General features: G+C 46.3%; 1 protein-coding gene across 1 annotated transcript in view; it reads left to right on the top strand.

Annotated features, from left to right (window-relative positions):
* The window catches only part of WSCD1 (WSC domain containing 1), a 46167-nt gene extending 35289 nt beyond the window's left edge, over positions 1-10878 (top strand). The window contains exons 6-9 of the mRNA XM_060204198.1: positions 5853-6012; positions 6877-7041; positions 9587-9787; positions 10011-10878. Coding sequence (XP_060060181.1) covers positions 5853-6012; positions 6877-7041; positions 9587-9787; positions 10011-10363 — 879 coding nt within the window. The 3' untranslated portion in view covers positions 10364-10878. The remainder of the gene's footprint in view (positions 1-5852; positions 6013-6876; positions 7042-9586; positions 9788-10010) is intronic.
* The last annotated feature ends 12951 nt before the right edge of the window (positions 10879-23829 follow it).

Below are 23829 nucleotides of genomic sequence, written 5' to 3'. Positions count from 1 at the left end.
GGCTCAGAGATGCCTGGAGCTTGTTAGTAATAAGTAGGATCAGAAGCCAGGGAGTCCTGGAACGGTCTTGTAACTCAGCTAGTAGATATATTACCATGTTTGAAGATAGGGGTTCAAGTTCCTGGTCCCCACCTGAAGGGGATAGGGAGCTTCTCTAGTGATGGGGCAGTGCTACAGGTGTTTCTTCTCTCTCTGGTGGCAAAAAGGGAAAGAAAGATAGAGAAAAAGGAAAGGAAAGGAAAGGAAAGGAAAGGAAAGGGAAGGGAAGGGAAGGGAAGGAAAGGAAAGGAAAGGAAAGGAAAGGAAAGGAAAGGAAAGGAAAGGGAAGAAACGGGAAGGAAAGGAAAGGAAAGGAAAGGAAAGGAAAGAAACGGAAAGGAAAGGAAAGGAAAGGAAAGGGAAGGGAAGGGAAGGGAAGGGAAGGGAAGGAAAGGAAAGGAAAGGAAAGGAAAGGAAAGGAAAGGAAAGGAAAGGAAAGGAAAGGAAAGAAACGGAAAGGAAAGGAAAGGAAAGGAAAGGAAAGGAAAGGAAAGGAAAGGAAAGGGAAGAAATGGGAAGGAAAGGAAAGGAAAGGAAAGGAAAGGAAAGGAAAGGAAAGGAAAGGAAAGGAAAGGAAAGAAACGGAAAGGAAAGGAAAGGAAAGGAAAGGAAAGGAAAGGAAAGGAAAGGAAAGGAAAGGAAAGGAAAGGAAAGGAAAGGAAAGTCAGGGACTTCGGAAAGCAAGATTTGGGCTAGTTCCACCTGCCCATAGCTGCCTCTCCAAACCACACAGAGCACCTTCTGTATTCAGATTCCATAGGGGTGGGGGTGGGGGCAACCAGTCACAGAGAAATACACCTTCAGTTGCATTAACAGCAGATAGATTTTCATCCAGTCTGACACTTAACCCAAAGTAACAGTCCCTTCATCCTCCGTCCTAGAGGCCAACTTGATATACATCCATGCATACACACACACACACACACACACACACACACACATGAGAATAGTGAAAACTAATGTCCATGCTGGCTCACAGAGTTCAGTGAAAATCTGTCACATTCAAGGTTCTCCTTCCAAGGGGTAGGGCAGGGTGTATGATGAAGTCCTAGTCCTTCTGGGAGGCCAGGAGATGCAACTCTGTGCCCACTCACCCTGGCAGCCTGAGGTCTTGGGCTAATGGCCACCTGCCTCTGAGCATCACTGTCACCTTCGGAGACCCAGCATATTACTCTCTGAAATTTATCTAATGTAAATTTCTCTATGTAACCCTAGAGATCCTGAGTAAAGTATTCAGGGAGGAATGGAGATAGAGAAGTTGAAGTCCAGTTGGAGCAATATGTTTCAGGGGCCCTTCTTGAGACCTTGTTCTTGCTTGTTTGAATGCTCACTCTTTGATCCCTCGATCGTAGCCGAATCTGTGTACATGGATCTCCACCCACTGGAGGGCCCAGCCCTCTTGCCATCTCAACAGCTGACTCTAGGCTGAGTACTCACTCACCCACACCACAGGTGCAGTTCCCACCCTACCTCCACACCCCTACCAAACACCCACAGTCAAGTTGAAGATGAAGTATTCAGACTAAGATGTGAGTTCATTCTGGCATCTGACACAGGCTGAAGTGTGTGTGTGTGTGTGTGTGTGTGTGTGTGTGTGTGTGTGTGTTCCATGGGTTTTCAGGACTCTAGCCTCATACATTTTAAAGTGTGTAAATCTCACAGTTCTCTCTATCCCTTCATCTACTTGAAATGGCTCCACTTTCTGTTCTTGCTTTTTCTTTCTTTACCTTACTTTCTCTGATCCTCCCCACCCCCCCACACACACACATACACACACACTTTTCTTTCTCCCTGCTCACTCGCTCACTCTCTCATTGAAGCTTGAAATGGGGGAGGGTGGAGCAGAGAAGTTGGCAGAGAAAGAAGATTCATCAATATTTAATTTTTATGGAAATCATATCCTGGAAATCCCCAAGGGGCTGAAAATTGTTCTGTGTTTTCAGAAGCCAGTGATGTCGCTGAAGCGGTTATGTTGTAAATAAAACCACATTACTGTCTGCAGCCCTCCCGTCATTCTGCAAACACCGGGAAACTTGACAGTTTAATCCACTCAAGGAAGCAAAAGGGTTCGGGTGACTGGTGGGGGCAGCCTGTCCCCAGCCCTGGGAGAGAGGACACCAAGATGTCAACATCAGCAGCAGTACTCAGAGCCAAGGAAGCACACAGAGCCAGCCATCTCCCGTGCCGGTGAAGTGCTCTCTGAATGGGAGCACCAGCAGGGCAGAGCCCCTGGGGTTCTTGATGTCAGGGAAGGTTTGTGTGGATGTGGAAGGTTTGCAAAAATCCCCTTTATGCCCAAGGCACAAATGACCCACAGGGAACTCATGCCCACATTTGTAGCCAATGATTTGGGGAAGTTGAGATCTGGGAAGAGTATCCATTCATTCATTTACTGGTTCATCCATCAAGTTTTCTTTCTCTCTCTCTCTCTCTCTCTCTCTCTCTCTCTCTCTCTCTCCCTCTCCCTCTCAAACTTATTACTGGGACTCTGTACCTTTACCATGAATCCATAACCAGAAGCATTTTTTTTCCCTTTTTTTGTTGTAGTTTTTCTTCTTTTATTTGATAGAACAAAGAGAAAGTGAGAGGGGAAGAAAACAGAGAGAGAAAGAAGGGGCCAGGTAATGGCTCACCTGGTTAAGTGAAAACATTCCAGTGAGCAAGGATCGAGATTCAAGCCCCTGGTCCCCACCTGCAGGGGGAAAGCTTCATGAATGGTGAAGTAGGGCTGCAGGTATCTCTTCATCTCTTTCCCTGTCTATCTTCCCCTCTCCTCTTTTCTTTCTGTTTCTATATAATAATGAATAAAAATTAAGTTTAAAAATATATTTTAAAAAAAGAGAGAGAAACATACCTGCTGCACACCCTCAGGTGGGACACGTGGGCTGGAACACAGGTCCTTATTATCATGGTAACATGTATACTTTACTGGGCACACCACTGACTGGCCCCTTCCATCAAACACTCATTAAGCTCCAGGTTCTAGACACTGTTGTAAGTACTTGGAATGCAACAATGTACCCCAGGTCTTCCAGAACCCCTGCTACATTTTCATGAATAACAGCAGAAGTGAAGTCAGTAAATAAGCAAAATAGACATGGTGTCTTGAATGGTGATAACTGCAGTGGAGAAAAGTGAAACAGGGACCATGGGTATTTATCCGTGAGAAATGAAAACATTGATATTTACCCACTGATCTGTATGGGAGTGCTTGTAGCTGCTTCATTTGTCATAGATAAAGATCAAAATCACCCTGATGGCTATGAAATGAGTGAATCAACTCGGGGTGACCTGGGAGGTGCTGCAGTGGCTAGAGTGTCACACTTGCAAGGCAAGGTCCCCTGCCATTGCATATGCCCAAGTGATCACAACACACACACACACACACACACACACACACACACGAATTACAAACAAATCTTTTAAAAATATTGGTACATCCATACATGGAATATAAAAAAAACAATTTACTGACACATAAAAAGCCAGATATACTTAACAAGTTTTGTTTTGCTTTGTTTTTCTTGCACAAGAGAAAATGAGACACACAAAAGTACCTGCTGGTTGACTGTTTATAGGACATTTTAAGAGAGAACAAATTCATCAGTGGTGATATAAGTCAGCTTTTGGGAAAGAGGTCAGTTCAGTTGAGTGTGAGGAGTGCTTTGAGTCTTTGATGACTTACTTATAGCTTATAGTTTTCCATTTCAAAAGGGAACTGTAGGTTCTAGCAGATGGTGATGTGTGTGTGTGTGTGTGTGTGTGTGTGTGTGTGTGTGTGTGTGTGTGTGTGTGTGTGTGTGTGTTTGGCAGAGTGAGTATGGGTTTGTGTGGTATGTATGTGGAGGGATGTGAGTGTGAAAATATTGAAAGTACCCTCATGCTGTCCTCATGCACATGGCTCTTGTCCCTGATGAAATTCCTGGCCACTGTAGCAAAGCTGCCCCTAAACCTTAAAGACCAAGGAAGACAGCAGAGAGCAGCTGGGCATTGGGAAACTGGCCTGTGCTTTCAAGAACAGCCTTGATGGGGTTTGGGGGTGGGGGGGAAGCCCAGTAGCAGTCCCCCCCCCACCCCCCCGTGGGTGCTTGCCCTCCTCTGCACTGCTCTCCAGTGGTTGGGACTCTGGGGCATCATCCTCTGTGGCCTTGTGAGTGCCAAGATCCTTAGCTTGGTCAACTTGGCCTCCAAAAATGCTATTGATTTTATTTTATTTATTTATGAGGTTTTGCTGAGCAAAAAAAAAAATGGAAAGGCTTTGTGCAGCGTTTCCCTAAGGGCTGGGAAGTCTGCCTTGCCTGCCTGCCTGAACCTCCCTCCTGCACACGCTCCCAGCTGCTCTTCTAGCTTCTCTTTGGGTTCCTGTTGGCAGGCTTCCTGTGAGGACAGGCAGGCATGCAGAGCCAAACTGGGACTGAGTGTGTGCCACCTTGTACCTGGCACAAAGTAGATACTCATAAAACTCATGAGGGAAGAGTGTGAGGGGAATCGTGTGTGTGTGTGTATGTGTGTGTGTGTGCGTGTGTGCGTGCGTGCGTGTGTGTGTGTGTGTGTTGTGTGCTCACACGCACCCTGGCTGGTGTTTGCAGGGGAGAAGAGGCCAGGGAGGGCCCTCCCGGCCCTCCCTTCCCTTGGGAAAGTGCCGATTATGTGCACAGCAATTGGGATGGTGCTAATCTTGTCCTCATAACTAATAAGCAAGGTGGATTTTCTTCCATCTGTTCAGTGGTGAAATTCAGAGAGGTTTAGCACCTTGCCCAGGGTTTTCCACCCCAAAGATGTGGATTCACACCTGGGCTTTCTGGAGAGGGCACCCCAACTCTCTACTGTGTGGGGCCAGCCTCCCCAGAGGGAGCCAGGACTCCCTCAGGAAACTGCTCAGAGCCACCTGGCTCACACTGCAAGGTGTCTCCCTGTCTCCCCTCTCCTAAGCCTGGCAAGGCCCCTCTGTTGTCCAGAAACCCCAGGGCACAGAGCACTTTAGAGGGACTGAGATTTGTTCTTTTCTCTCCCACCGTGGAGAGATGACTTCCCTGGCCAGGCAGCTACCCAGCAGTGGGGCTTCAGCACAAGGCTTGGGATAGGTCTCTGGTGACTGGCTAGGGAGAGAAAATCAGGAGAGACTCCATACCCCAATTGGAGCTTCAATCTGTTGGTTAAAAATAATGGCATGTTGAGCACACCAGGTTGCACACACACATTACTACGCATAAGGACCTAGTCACGAGCAGTGAAGCAGTATTGCCGTGTCTCTCTTTCCCTTTGTCACTGAATCTCCCCCTTCCCTCTTAATTTCTCTGTGTCTCTATCAAAAAGAAAACATAGGACAAATAACCACCAGGAATGGTGGCTTTGGCATGTAGACATCAAGCCTCAGCAATAACCCTGGTGGCAATAAAAATAGAAGTAAAAATTTGAAAAGATGATGGTGTGTTGGCTCCAGTTGCTGAGTGTGGATCTGTCTGTCCTGTTCTGACCTACTCATATGTGCCCTCAGGCAGTGCCCCGGCTGGAGTGCTCACCCACCCCCTGCCCCGCCAAGGTGTGGACGTATGGCTTAAGGCTCTGCTCCCAACCTTCTTACCCTTGGCTCACCCCTCTGCCACAGCTCTGCTCAGACTGTGTGTGCCTATTGACTTGTCACCAGCCCCTAGGAGCTACTGGAGGGCAGATATCACATCTGGCTGAGCATGCTGTCCCCTGGTTTGGGATCCCTGCACTGGATGGTCCCTAGGGTTTACTGGATACATGAGCTATGCGCAGATGGTCCTTACTCTCACCTGAGATGCTGCTCTCCCTCTCCTTCTCTGCAGGAGTTTCCCTTGGCCATCCTCAGGGGCTGGGAGTGCTACTGTGCCTACCCCACACCACAGTTTAGCCTGCAGGATGCTGTGGACAGTTCCCTGTGCAGCCAGGAGCCTGAGACACAGCGGCTGGGAGAGTACTGTGAGGTCTACCAGACGCCCATGCAAGGTGAGGTGGGTCTTGTTCAGGGCCCTCCTGTCTGCCTCCACCACTGCAGTGGCAATTGGTCTAGGAGTTGAGGGTGGAACTTCCAGGGTTTGGAGATGCTGACCATAGCTGAGTATGTCCCCGTGAGAGACACACATGTATCTGAAAACCCTAGTGTCTTGGTGTGTAGTCTCATCTTAGGGTAATAAGAAGGGTTGAAGGCTCTGGCATCTGTGGGGGCTGGATATAGGAAGCAGGGCTTAGTTTGAAGGGTACCTGCCCATTCTCTGAATTTCTCTGGGGATAGAGATTTGAGGAAGAAAGGAAAACCACATAAGCAGAGTCCGGAGAGAGAGCACTGCCAAGATGGTGGCTTCCAGAGGCCTGGGTCCCAGTGGTCACAGAAACCTGCCTGAGCCAACCTAGGGCCTAGGGAGGAAGGTGAGGCATGGAGTGGCTGCCTGCCTGAAATCAGTCCAGCCCCAGGGCCTTGTTGACCATAACTGTGTGTTTAGTATGTGTCAACCCACCCACCAGACCCCAACCACCTCCCCCAACAAAATCTGATATTACCTTTGCTATGATGGGGCCCAGAGTTTGGCTGTGGCCATGGAGATTTCCCCAGGGCTAAGGGTCACAAGATGCTGATTCCCACCTCCCCCTTGCATAAGGGGAGAGAGGATGATTCATCTTTGTGGTTCCAGCTGCAGAGCCATGTTCTCTGGGTACAAATGGCAAGTCCCTTCCCCTCTTTGGGCCTTAGCAGTTTCCTTTCTATTAAGTGGCATCCTGGCCCAGCAGTTCCAGTCTAGGGGAGTCCAGCTGTCAGCCTGGAAGCCATATAGCAATGGAGTAGTAACCTAAGGATGATTTCTGGACTTTCAGACACTCGGTGCACAGACAGGAGATTCCTGCCCACCAAATCCAAAGTGTTTGTGGCTTTGTCCAGCTTCCCAGGAGCTGGGAACACATGGGCACGGCACCTCATAGAGCACGCCACTGGCTTCTACACAGGGAGCTACTATTTTGATGGGACGCTCTACAACAAAGGTAAAAGGGGCTGTCACAGCAGTGGAGCAGGGACTGCCTCAGGCACTGCTTCAGAAGCTCAAGTGTGCCTGGGATGTGTCACTTGGAGGGCTTATAAAATCCAACACAGCTCCTGGGCTGCTGGATCCTGGGAATGGGCAATTCTTTTTTCTTTTCTTTTTTAAATAATTTTTATTTATAAAATGGAAACACTGACAAGACCATAGGATAAGAGGGGTACAATTCCACACAATCCCCACCGCCAGAACTCCTAAAATAGACGTACTATCTTTTTCCAAAGTTCTAACAGGATCCCACATGGTGCTGGTGTCTCCAGTGTGAGGACCACACTGAATAGAAACTCATGTGGTAGTACCTGTCCCACAGGGAAAATTTCATGTCATGAATTCCCTCTCTGTAAGTGCTTTTTTCTTGATTTTTTTAAATCTCAACAATCAGATGAATCTCATTCCTTAATTTATTAAGTTTTTAGTACATTGAGGCAGAGAGTCAGCTCATCAAAATTCTGTTTAAAAAAAAAAAAGATGTCCAAAACTCTTCAAGTGTTTCTTGATTTCTAATCTCCTCCCTGGTAAAAAAAATTAAAAAAAAAAAATTAGAGGATTTACTCTGCCAAGTAAGTGAACTAAAATGGCTCGTGTCCGCATGCCGTTTGTGAAATAAGGACCTCATACATGTCAAGTGGGGTCCAAATTTGGTGAAATAGATTCTCACAAGGTTAAGTGTGACAGCACCTTCTCTGGGTTTCTTAACTAGACTTTGGTTCATGAAAAAATGGTGCTATCAGTAACTCTTAGAGAAAACAGAGACTGAGCTTGGCAGTGCATTCCGGAATCATCTACCACCCATGACAGTCTTGCTCTAGTTGGGAAAAATAAAAGGCGCAAGTGAATTGTCCATACCGTCCACCCCCCATCCTTAGGAAGCTAGAGTTATGGGCACTTCCCAGCGGCATGACCAGATGAAGCACAGTGTCCTTTCACTCTGACCTCATCCAGAGGACTCATCCATTCCTATCTTCTGAAGCCCAGGCTTCAATTGTATGCCTTGTTCATCTAGAAGGCTTTACCTTAGTCAAGCAGTTGCACGTAGCCACATATGACTAGCTGACTAATGGTTTGAATAGCAGATGTTAACATTTGGAACACACTGTTTCACCCAGCACACCCTGAAGACTTATGGGACCAGTTGTATATGAGCCTCAGAGCAATGGATTTTGCAAGACATCCAGTGCCAGGGCAGGGGTAGATAGTATAATGATTATGCAAAGAGACTCTCATGCTTGATGTTCCAGAGTCCCGGGTTTAATCCCTTGCACCAGCATAAGCTAGAGCTGAGCAGTGCTCTGGTAAACAAATAAATAAATAAGTAGGAAGGGAGGAAGGAAAGGAGGATGACATTTTAGTGCCAGATGCCAAACCTGTCAATGGTTAATATCATCTGAGTTGCAAGGGAAAGGAGCTGCTATTGAATTGAGCTGAAGCAGAAAGGAGCACTGGACCTCAGAACTATCAAACAGCAGATCTCAAGTTGACTCAGCTTATAGTTTGACCCTTTCTTGGGATTTCCCAGTTTTTTTGTGTGTTTATTTATTTATTTATTTTTTGACAGATTGAGTCAAAGCAGGCTTGTGGTGTTTGACCCGTAGCAGAGCTGTGTTTGAAACATGCTGCAGTTCAGTGGGTGGAACCCACAGACTTCCAGACTCAAAAGAGACTAGCATTTAGCAAGCATCAAAGCACACCTCACTGCCTGCTGTAGATATAAATGCTTCCCATCCATTGAGAATAGACTAGGAGGAGGGTTCACTTACCTTCCCAAGAGCCCAAGATAACATCAGAGCATGTAGGAGACATGTTCCAGGAGCTGGGTGACATGGGCCGCCTTGGGAGTGACCAGGAGACTAATTTCAGGTGCTATCCCACACCACTCCCAGGAGACCCCATTGAAGGGAAGTAGCATTAGTTCAGAGAGTGGGGCTGCAGCTGTGTACAACCCTTAAGCCTAATGATGGAGATCCAGCTCCCACCATGGGGAGCTGGATGGAAGCCAGAGGCCTCCCAGGGATGCAGAAAGCCATGAAGAGAGGACCCTGGCTTCATTGCCATAGTGCTCCATGACCATAGACAAGTCACATACCCACTCTGAGCCTCCTCTGGCTATGCCAACAGCTGAGATTAACTCATAAGGTTATTATGAGGCTCTTGTCAAATTGCCATAAAATACCCAACTGTGTATCTAAAGATATACAAGCTCAGGCCCTCTGCCTCTTGATATTCCAGGAGACACTCTGCCTCTGGTTCTCTCACAGATACCATCCTCTCTCACTTTCTCTGGGGGTAGGGAGCAGCTATGTGGCAGTCACTTCTGTCAGTAACCCCAGGTCCTCCCAGTGTCCCTAGGCCCTTCTCCATGTGTATCTCATGTCCCCTATATTGGCTTTCCCTCCAAGATGCAGGTTAGCTTTCAGACACGCCTGCTGCTGTGGGGAAGGGGGAACTGTGACACCTCCCTCCGGCGGGGCCCTCTCCTGACTCCCCGGCAGGCTTTAAGGGTGAAAAGGACCACTGGCGGAGCCGGCGCACCATCTGTGTGAAGACCCACGAGAGTGGTAAGAGGGAAATCGAGATGTTTGACTCGGCCATCCTGCTGATCCGGAACCCATACAGATCCCTGGTGGCTGAGTTCAACAGGAAGTGCGCCGGGCACCTGGGTTACGCAGCTGACCGCAACTGGAAGAGCAAAGGTGTGCAGAGCAGGGCCAGCAGGGCGGGGACTCCTCAGTTCACACAGGAAGCACCACTGGGTGGACATGCAGCCTGGAATTCACCCTTGGCTCACACAGAGACACCAGGCTTTCCTGTGCAGGGGGTTGGGGTAGAGGCTGGCCCTACAGGATGGAGGATAGAAAATCCTGTGGCTCCCCAAGGCCAGGTCCTGACACTGTACCCCTTCTCTCCCCACCCCAGAGTGGCCAGATTTTGTCAACAGTTACGCGTCTTGGTGGTCATCGCACGTCCTGGACTGGCTCAAGTACGGGAAGCGGCTGCTGGTGGTGCACTACGAGGAGCTGCGACGCAGCCTGGTACCCACGCTGCGGGAGATGGTGGCCTTCCTCAATGTGTCCGTGAGCGAGGAGCGGCTGCTGTGTGTGGAGAACAACAAGGAGGGCAGCTTCCGGCGGCACGGTGGGCACCCTCACGACCCTGAGCCCTTCACCCCTGAGATGAAGGACCTTATCGATGGCTATATCCGAACAGTGGACAAGGCCCTGCGTGAGCACAGTGGGGCTGGGCTGCCCAGGGAGTATGTGCCCAGATGATGAGTCCCAGTCTCATCTCAGCAGTGTGTGCCTGCTGCTGAGAGCCGCCTGGCCTCCTGGGCCGTGCCTGTGCTCAGATGCTGGGTCCGTGGACACCAGAGAGGCTGACCTGGATACTGCTTCCTGCAGGGAGAGCTGGACACGCTATCACCAGGGCAGAAGAAATGTCCCTGGACAGGTGGCCACAGTTTCTGACAGACACACCTTGACAAGCCACTCAACACTCACAGTGCCTGCACCAGGTTGCCCAAGTCAGGAGACACTTGACACCCTAGGACTTGTTGAGGTAGTCAGTTACGCTCAGATCCCAAAGGCTGTCGATCTGTCTGCCTTTCTCACACAGAGACAGACACTTGACTCTGGATGCTCAATGGGGCAGGCCTTCATGCTAGGAGCAGCAAGGACACTGGAGAGGGGGTGGGCTCCTGGACTACTGCTGCTCAGTCCAGCGGCCCCAGCCCTGTGTGTGACATCCCATAAAGGTGTGTGGTGTGACAGCTAGGCACCACTAACTCCACAGCCGTACCCCTTTCTCTGTTGATGGTCTGGTGGAATTGTGGGTAGGAGTGGTTTCCCCCCACCAGTGCACACAAAGACCTCAGGACCTGCCACAAGTTCTGTGTCCTCCCTTTGCCCCTTCCAATGTGAATGTTCCTTGAAGTGGGGCCTCCTGGCCTACCTTCTAACACTGTTCCCAGGACAACTGGGGAATGTGTGTCCTTCCCAGGAAGCTGAGTGTGTGCAAGATACCAGAGACAGGGAGGGAGCTGGGCCTCCAAGGGAGTCAGAGACCTCAGGGGCCTGTAGAAGGGGGGTTAGGGGGACTCTGGAGGGAGAGATTCTAGGGAAGAATACAACTGGTGATTCCACCCATTTGGACAGCTCCACTCTCTGTGGGTTCCAGCCAGGGGTCTTAAGAAAGCAGAACTGCATGCTCCACCATTGTGTCTTTCAAGGAGAGGCTGGGTCTAACCTCTGTCTGACCATCACTGGGCCATGCCCTCTCTGGCCCCTGTTAAATGGCTCCTCACTTTCTGTCACCAAGCTCTTTCCCATATGCTTTATCTGTTTATGCATGGCTGACATATTTTTCACTTCATTCATTTCCTTAAGAGGAGGTTGGCACTCATCCCCTGACACCTGTGGCTTGCTGACCTTGCATAGTATGGGCCCTAGCCCCAGCTGAGTCTTTTGGGGGACTGGGAGGGCTTGTATGTGCTATGTGAACTCAGAGGCATCACAGTGGCTGTGAACTGGCCTTGAGAGTTGAGAGAATTATCCCCGCATTGTAATGGAGAAGTACAGCTGAAACAGAGTGTGTGCAAAGGCCCAGGGGCTTGGGAAACCTTGGTGTGTTTTGTTTTGACAAAAAGGAATATGGAGTGTGGAGCACAGGAGCAAGGGATGTGTAGGGAAGGACAGAGGAGGGGTGCCGGGCTAGCATGGGGGTGCCTCTTCCCAGGCGCGTACTCTCTTGGTTGAAGAGAACACAACTGGAGCCAGCCTGGGCTGCTACTAACTCAGCAACACGAGGGAGATGACTCACGAACCAAACACGTGGTGCAAGGCAATGCAATACATAATTATTGATCAGAGAGCCATGGCTTTTAAAGGACAGACCCAGAAGTGGAAAGTCGGAAATGGAAATGGCTAGGAAAGGGGTGGAGAAAGACAAAATGGGGCTGGAAAGGTAGGAACTTCTTTAGCAACAGTTGTGAGGGTTTTAACTGGTAGGATTAATAATACCCTGCAGGCAGGGAGGCTCTTGAGTGTAGAAAGAAGATAGATCAAAGGAATGGAATGGGTGGGGATCTTTCAGGCAAAACAATGATTATATAGATAGGCCATAGTATTAGGAATGTAGGGTGCTTTGTGAGCCCTGCCAAACTCAACTACATCCTCACAATTTGCCAACATCTCCCCCTTTCTTTTTATCTAATGGCCATAGTATCAGAAATGAAGGGTGTTTTGTGAGGCAGGGAGTCTGATAATATGAGGCAAACCTTTGGGGTTGCTCCTGTCCCTCCTTGCTCAACCTCTCAGTAGAGAGAGAGACTGACAGGATAGACACACTCCTCAGGTCAAGCCCTGCCATGCTCAACCACATCCTCACAATTTCCTGACAGAGGCGCATAGGAATTGTCTTTCAGGTCACTAGTGCTCAGCCTTGTAGGAGCAGAGGTGCTGATGATAATTACCTTCTTGACTCACTTTTTCCTACACAGCTCTGGCCCAGAAGTGAAGCTGTGAGTCCAGGAAAATAGTTTACCAAGTAGACTATGTGCCTGACCCAGGTTCCAGCCCTGATACCACATGAGGAATGTTGTGACAATGTTGGGAAATCTCAATCTCTCTCTCTCTCTCTCTCCCTCTCTACCTCTATCTCTCTCTCTCCCCCTCTCTACCTCTCTCCCTCTCTATATATATATATACACACCTGAATGAAAAAAACAAAGTTGGCTCAAGGGACCAGGTGGTTGTGCACCTGTTTTTGCACAAACATTACAAAGTTGGCTCAAGATGGTGAAATCACACATGACCATGGCCCAGTTCAGCAAGAAAAAAAAAAAAAAAAGCTGTAATGGCCAGGGTTCAGGCCTGGGGTGTTGAGAGGGTAGTGGACCTGGGAACATGATGCAGGGTAACAAGTGGGGAGAGTTGATTGGGGGTGGTCAGACTGTGGAGTGCTTAGTTGTCCCATGACTCCTATGAGAGGCAGGAAGCCAGGTGGGCCTGCATCTATCAGTCTACAAGTTGTACAGCTTCTCCAGACCTGGGCTAACTCCAACTGAACCCCTGCTTCTCTTCAAGAAATGTCTTGGAGAAGTCTCAGGCAAGCAGCATCAGGAGAGGAGATGGGGTGTGGGATTTGGAAAGCTGGGCAGGGAATACCCTGACTCTACTTCCTGTTTGAGGGGGTCGGTTGAGACCCTCCCCCATGGGGACCAACAGGGCTGGGAGGCCCAATGTCACTGTCCTTCCTCAAAGAGAAGCCAAGCAAGCCGTGGTTTGAGGTCCTAAGGACCTCCAGGACCTTCCTGAGCTCTCCTCAGAGCTTAACCAGTGTCCAGATTGGTCTAGATCCTCCCATAGCTTCTCTCTCCTCAGCTTACAGCTGGAAAGATCAGCATTTCATTAATGCTGACTGGTGCATTGTGATGCACAGCCAAGCCCATGAAGCTCCTGATGAGGTTGTCTCCCTGCAGTTGGAAGAATTCCCACAATGCCATGGAAGACATCCAGGGAGTTCCTATCTCCCAGAAGAAACCTTAAGTCTCTAAGGAGATGGCAACATGGAGTGACAGGAAGTGGGGGCTCTGACCTCTCCATTTCTGGCCTTCACTCACCAGTCATCTGGGAGAAGACTCAGGGGTCTTACAGACTCAGGGGGTCTTACAGGACTGTTGGACAGCCCCCCTGCTCTTCTCCATCGCTGATACTATGGTCTATAACTGATGTGAGTTATCAGCAATGGTGCAGAGCAGAAGGGCTGCCCGACACAGGACAGTCATCAGGGAGAAAACTCAGGGGTCTTACAGACAGCAGAGGTGTAGCTGGAGGGCTGACTGGGACTAAAAGCTGGACATGATCCACTGGGCTTTCCCCATCACCTCAGGAGTCCGCACAGTACCAGCCCAGGCCTCTTGGTAGACAGGTATGTACCTTTTCTGCTTCTAGATGCCCAGAGACCTCTCCTTCCAGCACGATTCCCCCTACCCCATGACCTCGTAGTGGTGGTGGAACTTAGCCATGCATGGAGATGAATGGGCTGGTGAAGTCAGGCTGGTCCAGGTTCCAGCAAATCAGTCTACTCAGCCAGTCACCAGGTCCCTGGTAGATGTTTTGGGCTGCTGTGTGAGCAGGGAGGTGCAAACACCCAGGTAGGGCTACAATTTTCAGCAGGCACCATCCCCCAGAAGGCTCCAGTCTGTGGGAGATTTCAGAAACATGGGACAAGCGGCTTGTCTGTCCTTTTAGGAAAGTCCATGTATCTCTGTCCAAGTTAGGGAACACCTATAGCTCTTTTCTTCTCTGTGAAGAAGTCACTGTCCCAGCCAGCCAGGGAATGAAAAGAGACTTGTCCAGAAGGGAAGAATGTGGTCAGTGTACCCAGAACCACCCAGAACAGAACAGTAAAAACCTGACTCTAGATTCCAACTCGAATAAGACTATGAAGTTCCAAAAACCTGTGGGAAAACATGCAGTTTTCATGGATTTCATCTCCCGTTGTGGATTAATTTTGAAAAACCAAAATATATAATTAAAAAAAAAAAAGAAGACACATTCTGATAATCTCAGTGATGTGTAAATGAGAGAGAATAATAGATAGGCTTCCACACCCGGGAAAGAAAGCTGGCTAATTATGTGAACATCTTATCATGAAGTCTCTTGCAGCTAAAATTAGATCTTGAGTGCATGAATATGCGATGATGTTTGCACACCAAAAGGCAAAAGTTGCAGAAATCACTTGGTTTTTATGGGGCCCAAAAAGGGCCCAAGAAGGACATAGAAGAACCAAAACTAATCCTGTGGCTACAAAAATTCAGGGGCCATAGGTTTGTTCCTGGTGACTGGAAACATATTGGAAGTTTTCAAAATGTGATGCCTCTAAGGAGATCCATTCAGGCCTAGAGAGAAATAGATTGGTCTGAGTCCACATTGATCACCACTCAATATTGCGTGAGTTGGTCTAAACAAGGATCAAATCCTATCAGGTCAACAGGTTAAACATTGTGGCCTCAGTTATAATTTGCTAAGATGCAGAACAAGGCCCTTTATCTGGCCTCAGATTTTCATTTTGCATTTTCTTCAGAAGTCTCTGATTCCTATTTGAAACATTCTTTTTTAATGGTAAGGCTCATTCATATCACCACTTCCAACAAATGATCATACAGCCTCACCAAGCCAACAGCACATTTCATCTCTGGCTGCAGTGATAGGTCAGATATGAACTAAGGCAATGCAGCCAGAGAGAATCTCAAGACTCTGGGAAGCAGTGGCGGGGAGGGTGAGAGTTATGAGTGGCCTGTTTCCCAACTTTCCTTGAATGTTGTGACTGCTACACAGGATACTAGGGTAGAATTCAACATGCTTAGTAGAGAAAGCTACGGATTACAGTGGGTTCATCAAAGTATGTTAGTGAACAGTGTTGCCATTTTTTTTAGACTGAAGAAAGTGTTGTCTCCACCCCACCATGAGAATTTCTCTGCAAAAAAAAAAAAAAAAGTTGCAGAAATCACATTTCTCCCCATGGAAAACATGAACATACCCACCTTAAAAAACATGCATAATGGGAAGTCGGGTGGTAGCATACTGGATTAAGCGTACATAGTACAAAACGCAAGGATAGTCGCAATGATCCCGGATCGAGCCCCCAGCTCCCCACAAGCAATGAAGCAGGTCTGCAGGTGTCTATATTTTTCTCTCCCTCTCTATCTTCATCTCCACTCTCCTTTCAGCTTCTCTCTGTCCTATCCAAAAAAATCAAAAGAAAAAAAATGGCTGCCAGGAACAATAGATTTGTAGTGCTGGCACTGAGCCCTACCAATAATAACCCCGAAGGTAAGAAAAATAAATAAAATAAAATAAAAAAGAACATGCATAATGGCTTGTCTACGATGAGGACCCATTTTTAAAAACAAAAGTAAAAACAACTAGTTGATGCCTTAAGCATGAGCTAGGTCGATTTACTTTCTTAGGTGTCTTGAGTATGTGAGACTTTTCTCTCAGCTTCAGACATCAGGCAGTGACAGATTCATGGCTTCATGGTGTGACCAACAATGATCAATAACTGTAAACAGTGTTCTTAGAGGCCACAGAGTTCCACAGACATCATTGCACTTGAGCTTCAGAGAGGTGGCCATTATTTCTATTTATGGGGGAGAAAAATCTGGTTCCCAAGATTGAATTGCCCAAAGTTCAGAGCCTTTATTTTACAGATGAGAAAAAAAAAATGAGACTAGATATAGGGACAGGTTTCCTCCAGGGTCGTCCTGTGAGAACAAGCAGTAGAGTGAGGGCCAGAATGTGAGTTCTTTCCATGAAACCACCTGACTGCCCAGTCCTGTATCCCCATAATTCTTTAAGAAGTCGCTGAAAATGAAGCAACTGTGCCTGTTCAGTTCATATGAAAGAAACCCCATAAATTTCACTGCTAGTTCTTTGCCAGAATGCTTTTTGGTGGGCACCTGAGTTCAATTATAAGGACCATTTATCAGGCATTCCCAGTATTTCGAAACCTGCTAAGAGGGAGCAGGTCTTTCTCAAAGAATTGGGTTAAAAGCATCATAACTTGCTATATGTTAGGATCCCAGCATTTTAATCCTAAGTTACAAACATCCCAAGCAGCAGAAAGGATCTTTGTTCCCAAGATGTTAAAGATAGGAATCTTTGTGGTCCTGAGCCAGCAGCTTAAGTATGGTTAGGAGAGCTGGGGCTTGCAGCTGGAGCTCACACCTGCATGTGCAGACAACTGCCCCTTTGAATCACCCACCAGCCATCCTGAACATTACAAGTGACAAGAGCCTGATCGCCTTGGCTTTGGCATCAACACACTGGATGACTCTTACCCTCACTGTCAGTTGGCATATCCATATGACAACAATCCACTTGCACTCCGGAAGGTAGAGCACACAGTAGGTGTAAGAAGCCTAATAGAGCAAAGCAGTGCTCCCAGACACAGACTTTTGTCTCCCCATCCTTCCTCCTGCCTTTTACACTGTAAATGAGACTTGACTGAGATCACACCTCACTGGCATTGCCAGAGTTAGTCTCTTCTGTTCTTGCCTAACAAATAACCACAAACTAGGCAGCTGCAAAGAGCATACACAAATTCCATAGCTTCTGGAAATTAGGAATCATGGCAGAGCTTCGGTGGTTTCTCTGCTTCAAGATCTCACTGGGATGCAATTAATTTGTCTGCTAGGCTGCATTCTCATCTGGAAACTTGACTGCTGAAGCTCACTCTTATTGTTGGCAGTGATGGAGCCCTAAACACTTTAATTTATCCTACTCAACAAATGATGAACATGTCAATGTCTAGATTTCTTTCTTTAATTATTGGATATTATTAACTATTATTGGTGTGAAGAACTTTTTTCTTCAAAATAAAAACACACTTTCTGTTTTATGTTTCAGGTCCCAAGGTACAACATAGAGTCCCACCCCCACCCCACCCTTTATTCACCTGAGAACTATAGATAGAGGAAGGAAGAGTTTCTTTGACTGAGTGGCAAAGAGAAGAAAGAATGGAAGATTACCCCCTCAAGTCACTCACACATCCTGGTTCAGCCAGAAAAGGATAAATACTTCTCCTTTAGCCCTACTTCCAAGGTAGTGCAGCTAGTTCTCTCCATGACATGGATCTAGGGTAGAAAATGAAGAAATAAAGCTAGAAGGGTGTACCTAAGGGCCAGAAATATAACATAATGGTTATATAAATGACTTTCATGCCTGAGGCTCAAAGGTCCCATTCCCCACTACCACTATAAGCCAGATCTGAGCACTGCTCTGGTTTGAAAAAATAATAATAATAAGAGAAAGATGTAGGTGCCTAGTAGACATCCTAAAGCACCCCCCCTTCGCGCACATATGCACACACGTGCACAAACACACACATTCCAGTAGCATCATATAGTCTAAAGTTCAATGTATTAGTTAATTAACACTAACAGAGTACCCTAATGTAGGCATAACTTAAGGCTACATCATGAAGCAAACATTTATTAATTCAGACTTTTGATTGGGCAAGAATCCTGGAACAGCTTAACTGGGTCCTCCAGATCAAGGATTCTGATGAGGCTGAGAATAGTAAGTTGGTTACTAACAGTCTCATCTGAAGGTTTGACTGGGAGAGTACTCATTTCCAGGCTCATTTGTGCCATCTTTGAGACATGAATTCTTTGCTGGCTAATGACTAGCAGTTCTTTGCTGGCTACTGACCAGTGGCTACTCTCATATCCATGGGCCTATCCATGATGTACGTCACATCATGACAATTTTCTTCATCAGAGAAAGAGCTGATGAGAGCTCAAACAAGATAGAAGTCACTGTGTTTTGTAAGCTAACTTTGGAAGTACCATTTCATCACTTTTACATTTGTTAGAAGCAATTCCACACCCAAGAGGAGAAAGATGTACAGGACATGAATGCCCACAAAATGGTACCATTCAGGGTCCATTTTCTTTGTAGCTTCCCACCATACTCCAGTCGAGGACCACCTAGAATTGTGCCTGTTTCTTTCTTCCTAGACCCCCACCCCATATCTGCTGCCATCTCAGCCTTCAGCACCTTGGCAATGTTTCTCCAGTCCCAGAGACTCTTGCTTGCATCTGTGTTCAGGGTGAGCACTTATTCCCTGCAGTCTTCTCCCTTATAGCTGTGGCTATCACTTTTTAATGCCAAGAATTGCCTTAGCTAACAGGAAATCAGAAAAAAAAAAAAAAAACCCTCTGGCCAGATCTCTTCACAGCATGACCCACCCCATGGGCTCACTCATGAAGCCTGATGTTAGCATAATCCATTATTCTCTGTTCTGCTCAGCCTTTCTCTATTCCGTAGCCACATCAGCCTCCATCAGATAATTAAGGACTTGGCTTTTCTTGAGAGACCTTAACTGTCACCTTTCTGCCACCCAATATGTCTTTGAATGACACAGATTCTAATGAGATGTTCAAATATAGAAAACTGAATGACTCCTTGCTTTCGTCCTGACATTTATCCAGCTGGAGTGATCAAACTACACCACTACATTACTTATAATTTCCACCTGACCTTGGGTGGTGGAGTGTAATCTTTAAGGAAACTATCCATTTAATCTCCCTCGCCTTATTAGCATTTAATTACTATGACAAATTTCCAGATGTATAAAAGATGTTAGGATTATAATTCAATTTTCCCTTTAAATGGCCCAGTAGCCAAGGGCAGTGGGATTGTCTGACACCAAGTTCTGATGGAGGAGGTGGCTTGGTCTCATGTGCTTTGGAGCACTGAGCAGTGCTCAGCCGATCTTAGCTCTCAAGACACCGGTAGAAGCTTATGCCACCATTTCTGTTTCTCCTCTTTGTCTCTTCTATTTCTCTTCCTCCCTTTTATCAGTGAGTCAGGACAAGTGTGGAACCAGCAGACCCTTGATCTGAAAGCCACACTGTTGCAGGCAGATTTTCCATTGCAAAAGACAAATGGAAATGATCCCCAGACAGCCTCAACTCTGAGTGGGAGATATAGTTCACCAAATAGGACAGGTGCCTTGCCAGGGTCCAAGGCCCAGGACCACATGCGAGATGTTATGCTACCAGAGGAAGCTCAGATGCTATGATTTTTCCTTCCCTCCTTTTCTGTCTCTACCTGAATGAAAAAGTCACCCCAGATGTGTGAAATCTTCCATGTACAAGACCACGGTTACATGATACATAAATACATAAATAAGTACATAAATCAAATAGTGACACTCTTGCTCTATGAGTTACTCTAGCATTTTCCAATAGAAATGCCCCATGTTGGCATTTATTGCCTGCCTTAAACCCATAAACCAATTTAATAATAATAATAATAATAATAATAATAAAACAAATTAATAAATAAGTCTAGCCCAGGATCACCAGCCTCTGAATGTTGGGACTGAGTTCTAGGTAGTGAACATTATCATCAAACACAGGAGCCTGGGGACTTGGGCTCTGGACTGGCCCTACCACTAATACCCATGAGGAAGACTCAGTTCCCTTCCCTGTCACTCGAGTGTTACAGGAAAGATGACTTTGTGACCTTATCCTCCTGGTCAGAGTTGGCTCGGGTGTCCTGACCCTGGTTGCTCAGTCTATGAAGTGAAGACATCTGAAAGCAGAGCCCTGAGAACGTGGTCCCCAGCACAATGAAGGGCTCTTCAGAGGGACCACTAAATAGCGTCATTGTTGCAAGGAGAACATCCCAGAGGAAGACTGAGATGATAGCTAGCTAGAAATGTCTATGGCAAAATGGCAACCAAAACTTGAAACAAAAAAACTGTACACTTAATCAATACCTTCATTTGTCAAGGATTGCTTTCTGGTCCCTTTTCATAGTTTTTAATTCCCTTTCTCCAGAGGGAACTAATAGAATATATAGACTTTAATGGGGTTTTTTTTTTTTTGTTCTTTTTAGTATTAAGTTGTGAATATTTGCCCATTTTTTGTTGCATCTTTTTATGGCTTATTTCCTCTTGGTTCCTCTCCTTTCCTCACTTCAATGTCAGCCTGTCACTAACAGTTCCACTGGCAGAGGACTAGGATTATACATTCCCACTACTCTCAAGATGTCTATGGATATGTAAAGGCATATATATATGTATGTGTATATATATATATATACATATATACCTCCCTCTACGGCTATCAGTCACAGATGGGATCATTTGTGGAACCATTGCTTGTTTCTGCAAAACAGAATCACACAATGCATACATTTCTCTTTTTTATTTCATTTTCTACTTTTCTGGTACACCGTAATCATCCCTCTAGGAAGGTAGTATAATATTTTTATTATTTTTATTAATTGGATAGAGACAACCAGATATCAAGAAGAAGGGGGTGGTAGAGAGACAGAGAGACACCTGCAGCACTGCTTCACCACTTGCAAAGCTTTCCCCCTGTAGGTGGCAACCGGGGGCTTGAATTCTGGTCCTTGAACATAGTAATATGTGTGTTCAACCAAATGCGCTATTACCCAGCCCCAAGTAATGTAATATTTTTGATAGAGGTCTCCCAGACAGGTCATATACCTCCCCCTGACCCATCCTGGGTACAAAAAAATTCTCTGCATGTTATCTCTTTTGTTTCATAGCTTTAAAATGACTATTTGGTTCATGTTTTTTTTAAATATTTATTTATTTCCTTTTGTTGCCCTAGTTGTTTTATTTTTGTAGTTATTGTTGTTGTTGATGATGTCATCATTGTTGGATAGGACAGAGAGAAATGGAGAGAGGAGGGGAAGACAGAGAGGGGGAGAGAAAGACAGACACCTGCAAACCTGCTTCACTGCCTGTGAAGCGACTTCCTTGCATGGGGAGCAGGGTGTCAAACTGGGATCCTTGCGCCTGTCCTTGAGCTTTGCACCACGTATGCTTAACCCGCTGTGCTACAGCCCGACTCCCTTGGTGCATATTTATACAGCACTTCAGTTAGTCAAACATGCAAACAAATACCCATAGTTTGGAGGCATGTGTCATGAAATAACAATAAAATTGCTCAGAATAGAGTGCCTGACTTGCCATGTGTGCAGTGAGAGTCTGGGCATCACATGGGCATGATGTGGCACTGGAGAAGCACCAATGCTGTGGTGTCTCACCCTCTGTCTATGTCTCTCTCCTCTCTTTTTTCTCCATGTGAAGTAAAAGAGAATGAAAAAATTAGTCAGGGATCAGTGAAACCATACATACAGTCTCACAAATAATACCAATTAGTAGCAGTAGTGGTAGCAGCAGTAGTAGTAATAATGCAGATGTACCAGTTATAGAATCAGGGGAGAATTTATTCCCATATTTTACTTTTGACAGATATTCAAGTTATTTCTAGTTAGGGCCATAGCAAACTAAATTGTGATAAGCATCCCCCTGCATATGCTCTTAGTTCTCTAGTGAAGATTTCCAATTGCCAGGCTGGGGAAGCAGCATAATGATGATGCAGGAGACTTGCATGCCTGAGACTCTGAGGTCTACCACCATAAGCCAGAGCTGAACACTGCTCTGGTCTCTCTCTGTCTCTAGGAATCAGTGCTTGCGCATATCAATCCACTGCTCCTGGCAGCCATCCCCTAGCCCCCCCCCCCCATTTTACTTGACAGGACAGAGAGAATTTGAGAAGGAAAGAGAGAGAGAGACCTGCACACCTGCTTCACTGCTTATAAAACATCCCTGCTGCAGGTGGGAAGCATGGGGTCCTTGTGCCTAGTACTATGTGCCCTTAACCAGGTGTTCCACCATCTGATCCCTCTCTGTATCCGCTTCTGTGTATCTACCTTATATTGCAAAATAATAAATGAAATATTGAAAAAATACACATTTCCATTTGTTAGGTGAGCAGGCATATATAGTTTTAATTTTAATATGGGTGGGCTGAGAAATAGTTTTTGGTTTTCATGTGTAAGCAAGGGCTTTGGATGTGATGCCATATTAAGTTCCTTCTAACTCTAGACTGCACAATCTCCTAAACATCTGTGTCAAGTCTCACCTGTTACAGGTGTCTTTCATTCCTCTCCACAAGGAATCCTAAAGACGTGGATGAAGCCATTGCCAAAACCAGCAAATGAAAGGCTAAGGAGGGAAATAAACTGAATGCAATCCAGAAGATCATATTGCCAATAGCATTCAGCTGGTAAAATCCATCTAGGCTGAATCCCTGCGATTTCATCCAGAACAAATAATTTTAAAAAGCAGCATATAATATTTCTAGGATGAGCATATTCATAGTAAATATTTTAAGATCAATGGCTGCACAGAATGCCTTCTCCTTGGAGTTTTGCTTTTCAAGCGGCCTTGTATTAGATGTACTGTTTCAATAAATATTCATGGGGAGATTCATTGATGTGTTTTACCATTTATAGAAAAAACAAACAAAAAAAATCCCAAAGGTCTTGGGGAAAGAAAAAAAGATGTGTGACGCATATTTCACCTTCTTAGCAAAGAAGTGGTTAAAAAATGCAGTATGTGCTATGGTTTTTCTCCAGCTACAAATACTCCAAGCCAAATAATGTGCTTTTCATTCTTTCTTCTCTCTATCCAGGTTTGGATGGATAATTGTGTGGGCCAATGACAACTGGCAAGAAAGACAAATAGAAGAAGAGGCAGGGGGAGGCAAAGAGAACCATGTCCTAAGTCTTTCTTTTTTTAAAAAAATATTTTATATTTATTTATTTACATATTCCCTTTTGTTGCCCTTGTTTTATTGTTGTAGTTACTATTGTTGTTATTGATGTCATTGTTGTTGGATAGGACAGAGAGAAGTAGAGAGAAGAGGAGAAGACAGAGAGGAGGAGAGAAAGACAGACACCTGCAGACCTGCTTCACACTTGTGAAGCGACTCCCCTGCAGGTGGAGAGCCAGCTGGGGGCTCAAACCAGGATCCTTACGCCAGTCCTTGCACTTCACACCACCTGCACTTAACCCGCTGCACTACCGCCTGACTCCCGTCCTATGTCTTTCTAAACTGCTAAAAAGTCCCCAGACAGATTCCATTCAACGAGCACTTCCTTTATATCTGGCACTGTGCCTGAAACTTCCCACATGTTCTGCCATCAAATCCTCATCAAAAACCTTTCAAAAGAGTCACTGTCTTGGGACCAGGTGATGGCACACCAGGGTGAGTACACGTTACAATGCAGGAGGAAAAGCTTTGCAAGTGGTGAAACAATGCTGCAGGTGTCTCTCTTTCTCTCTCCCTCTCTAATTCCCCATTCCCACTTGATTTCTAGGAGTCTCTATCCAATAAATAAATAAA

Source organism: Erinaceus europaeus, chromosome 12 (genome assembly GCF_950295315.1).
Source record: "Erinaceus europaeus chromosome 12, mEriEur2.1, whole genome shotgun sequence".
Lineage (NCBI taxonomy): Eukaryota > Metazoa > Chordata > Mammalia > Eulipotyphla > Erinaceidae > Erinaceus > Erinaceus europaeus.
This window is presented reverse-complemented; position numbering and strand designations above follow the sequence as displayed.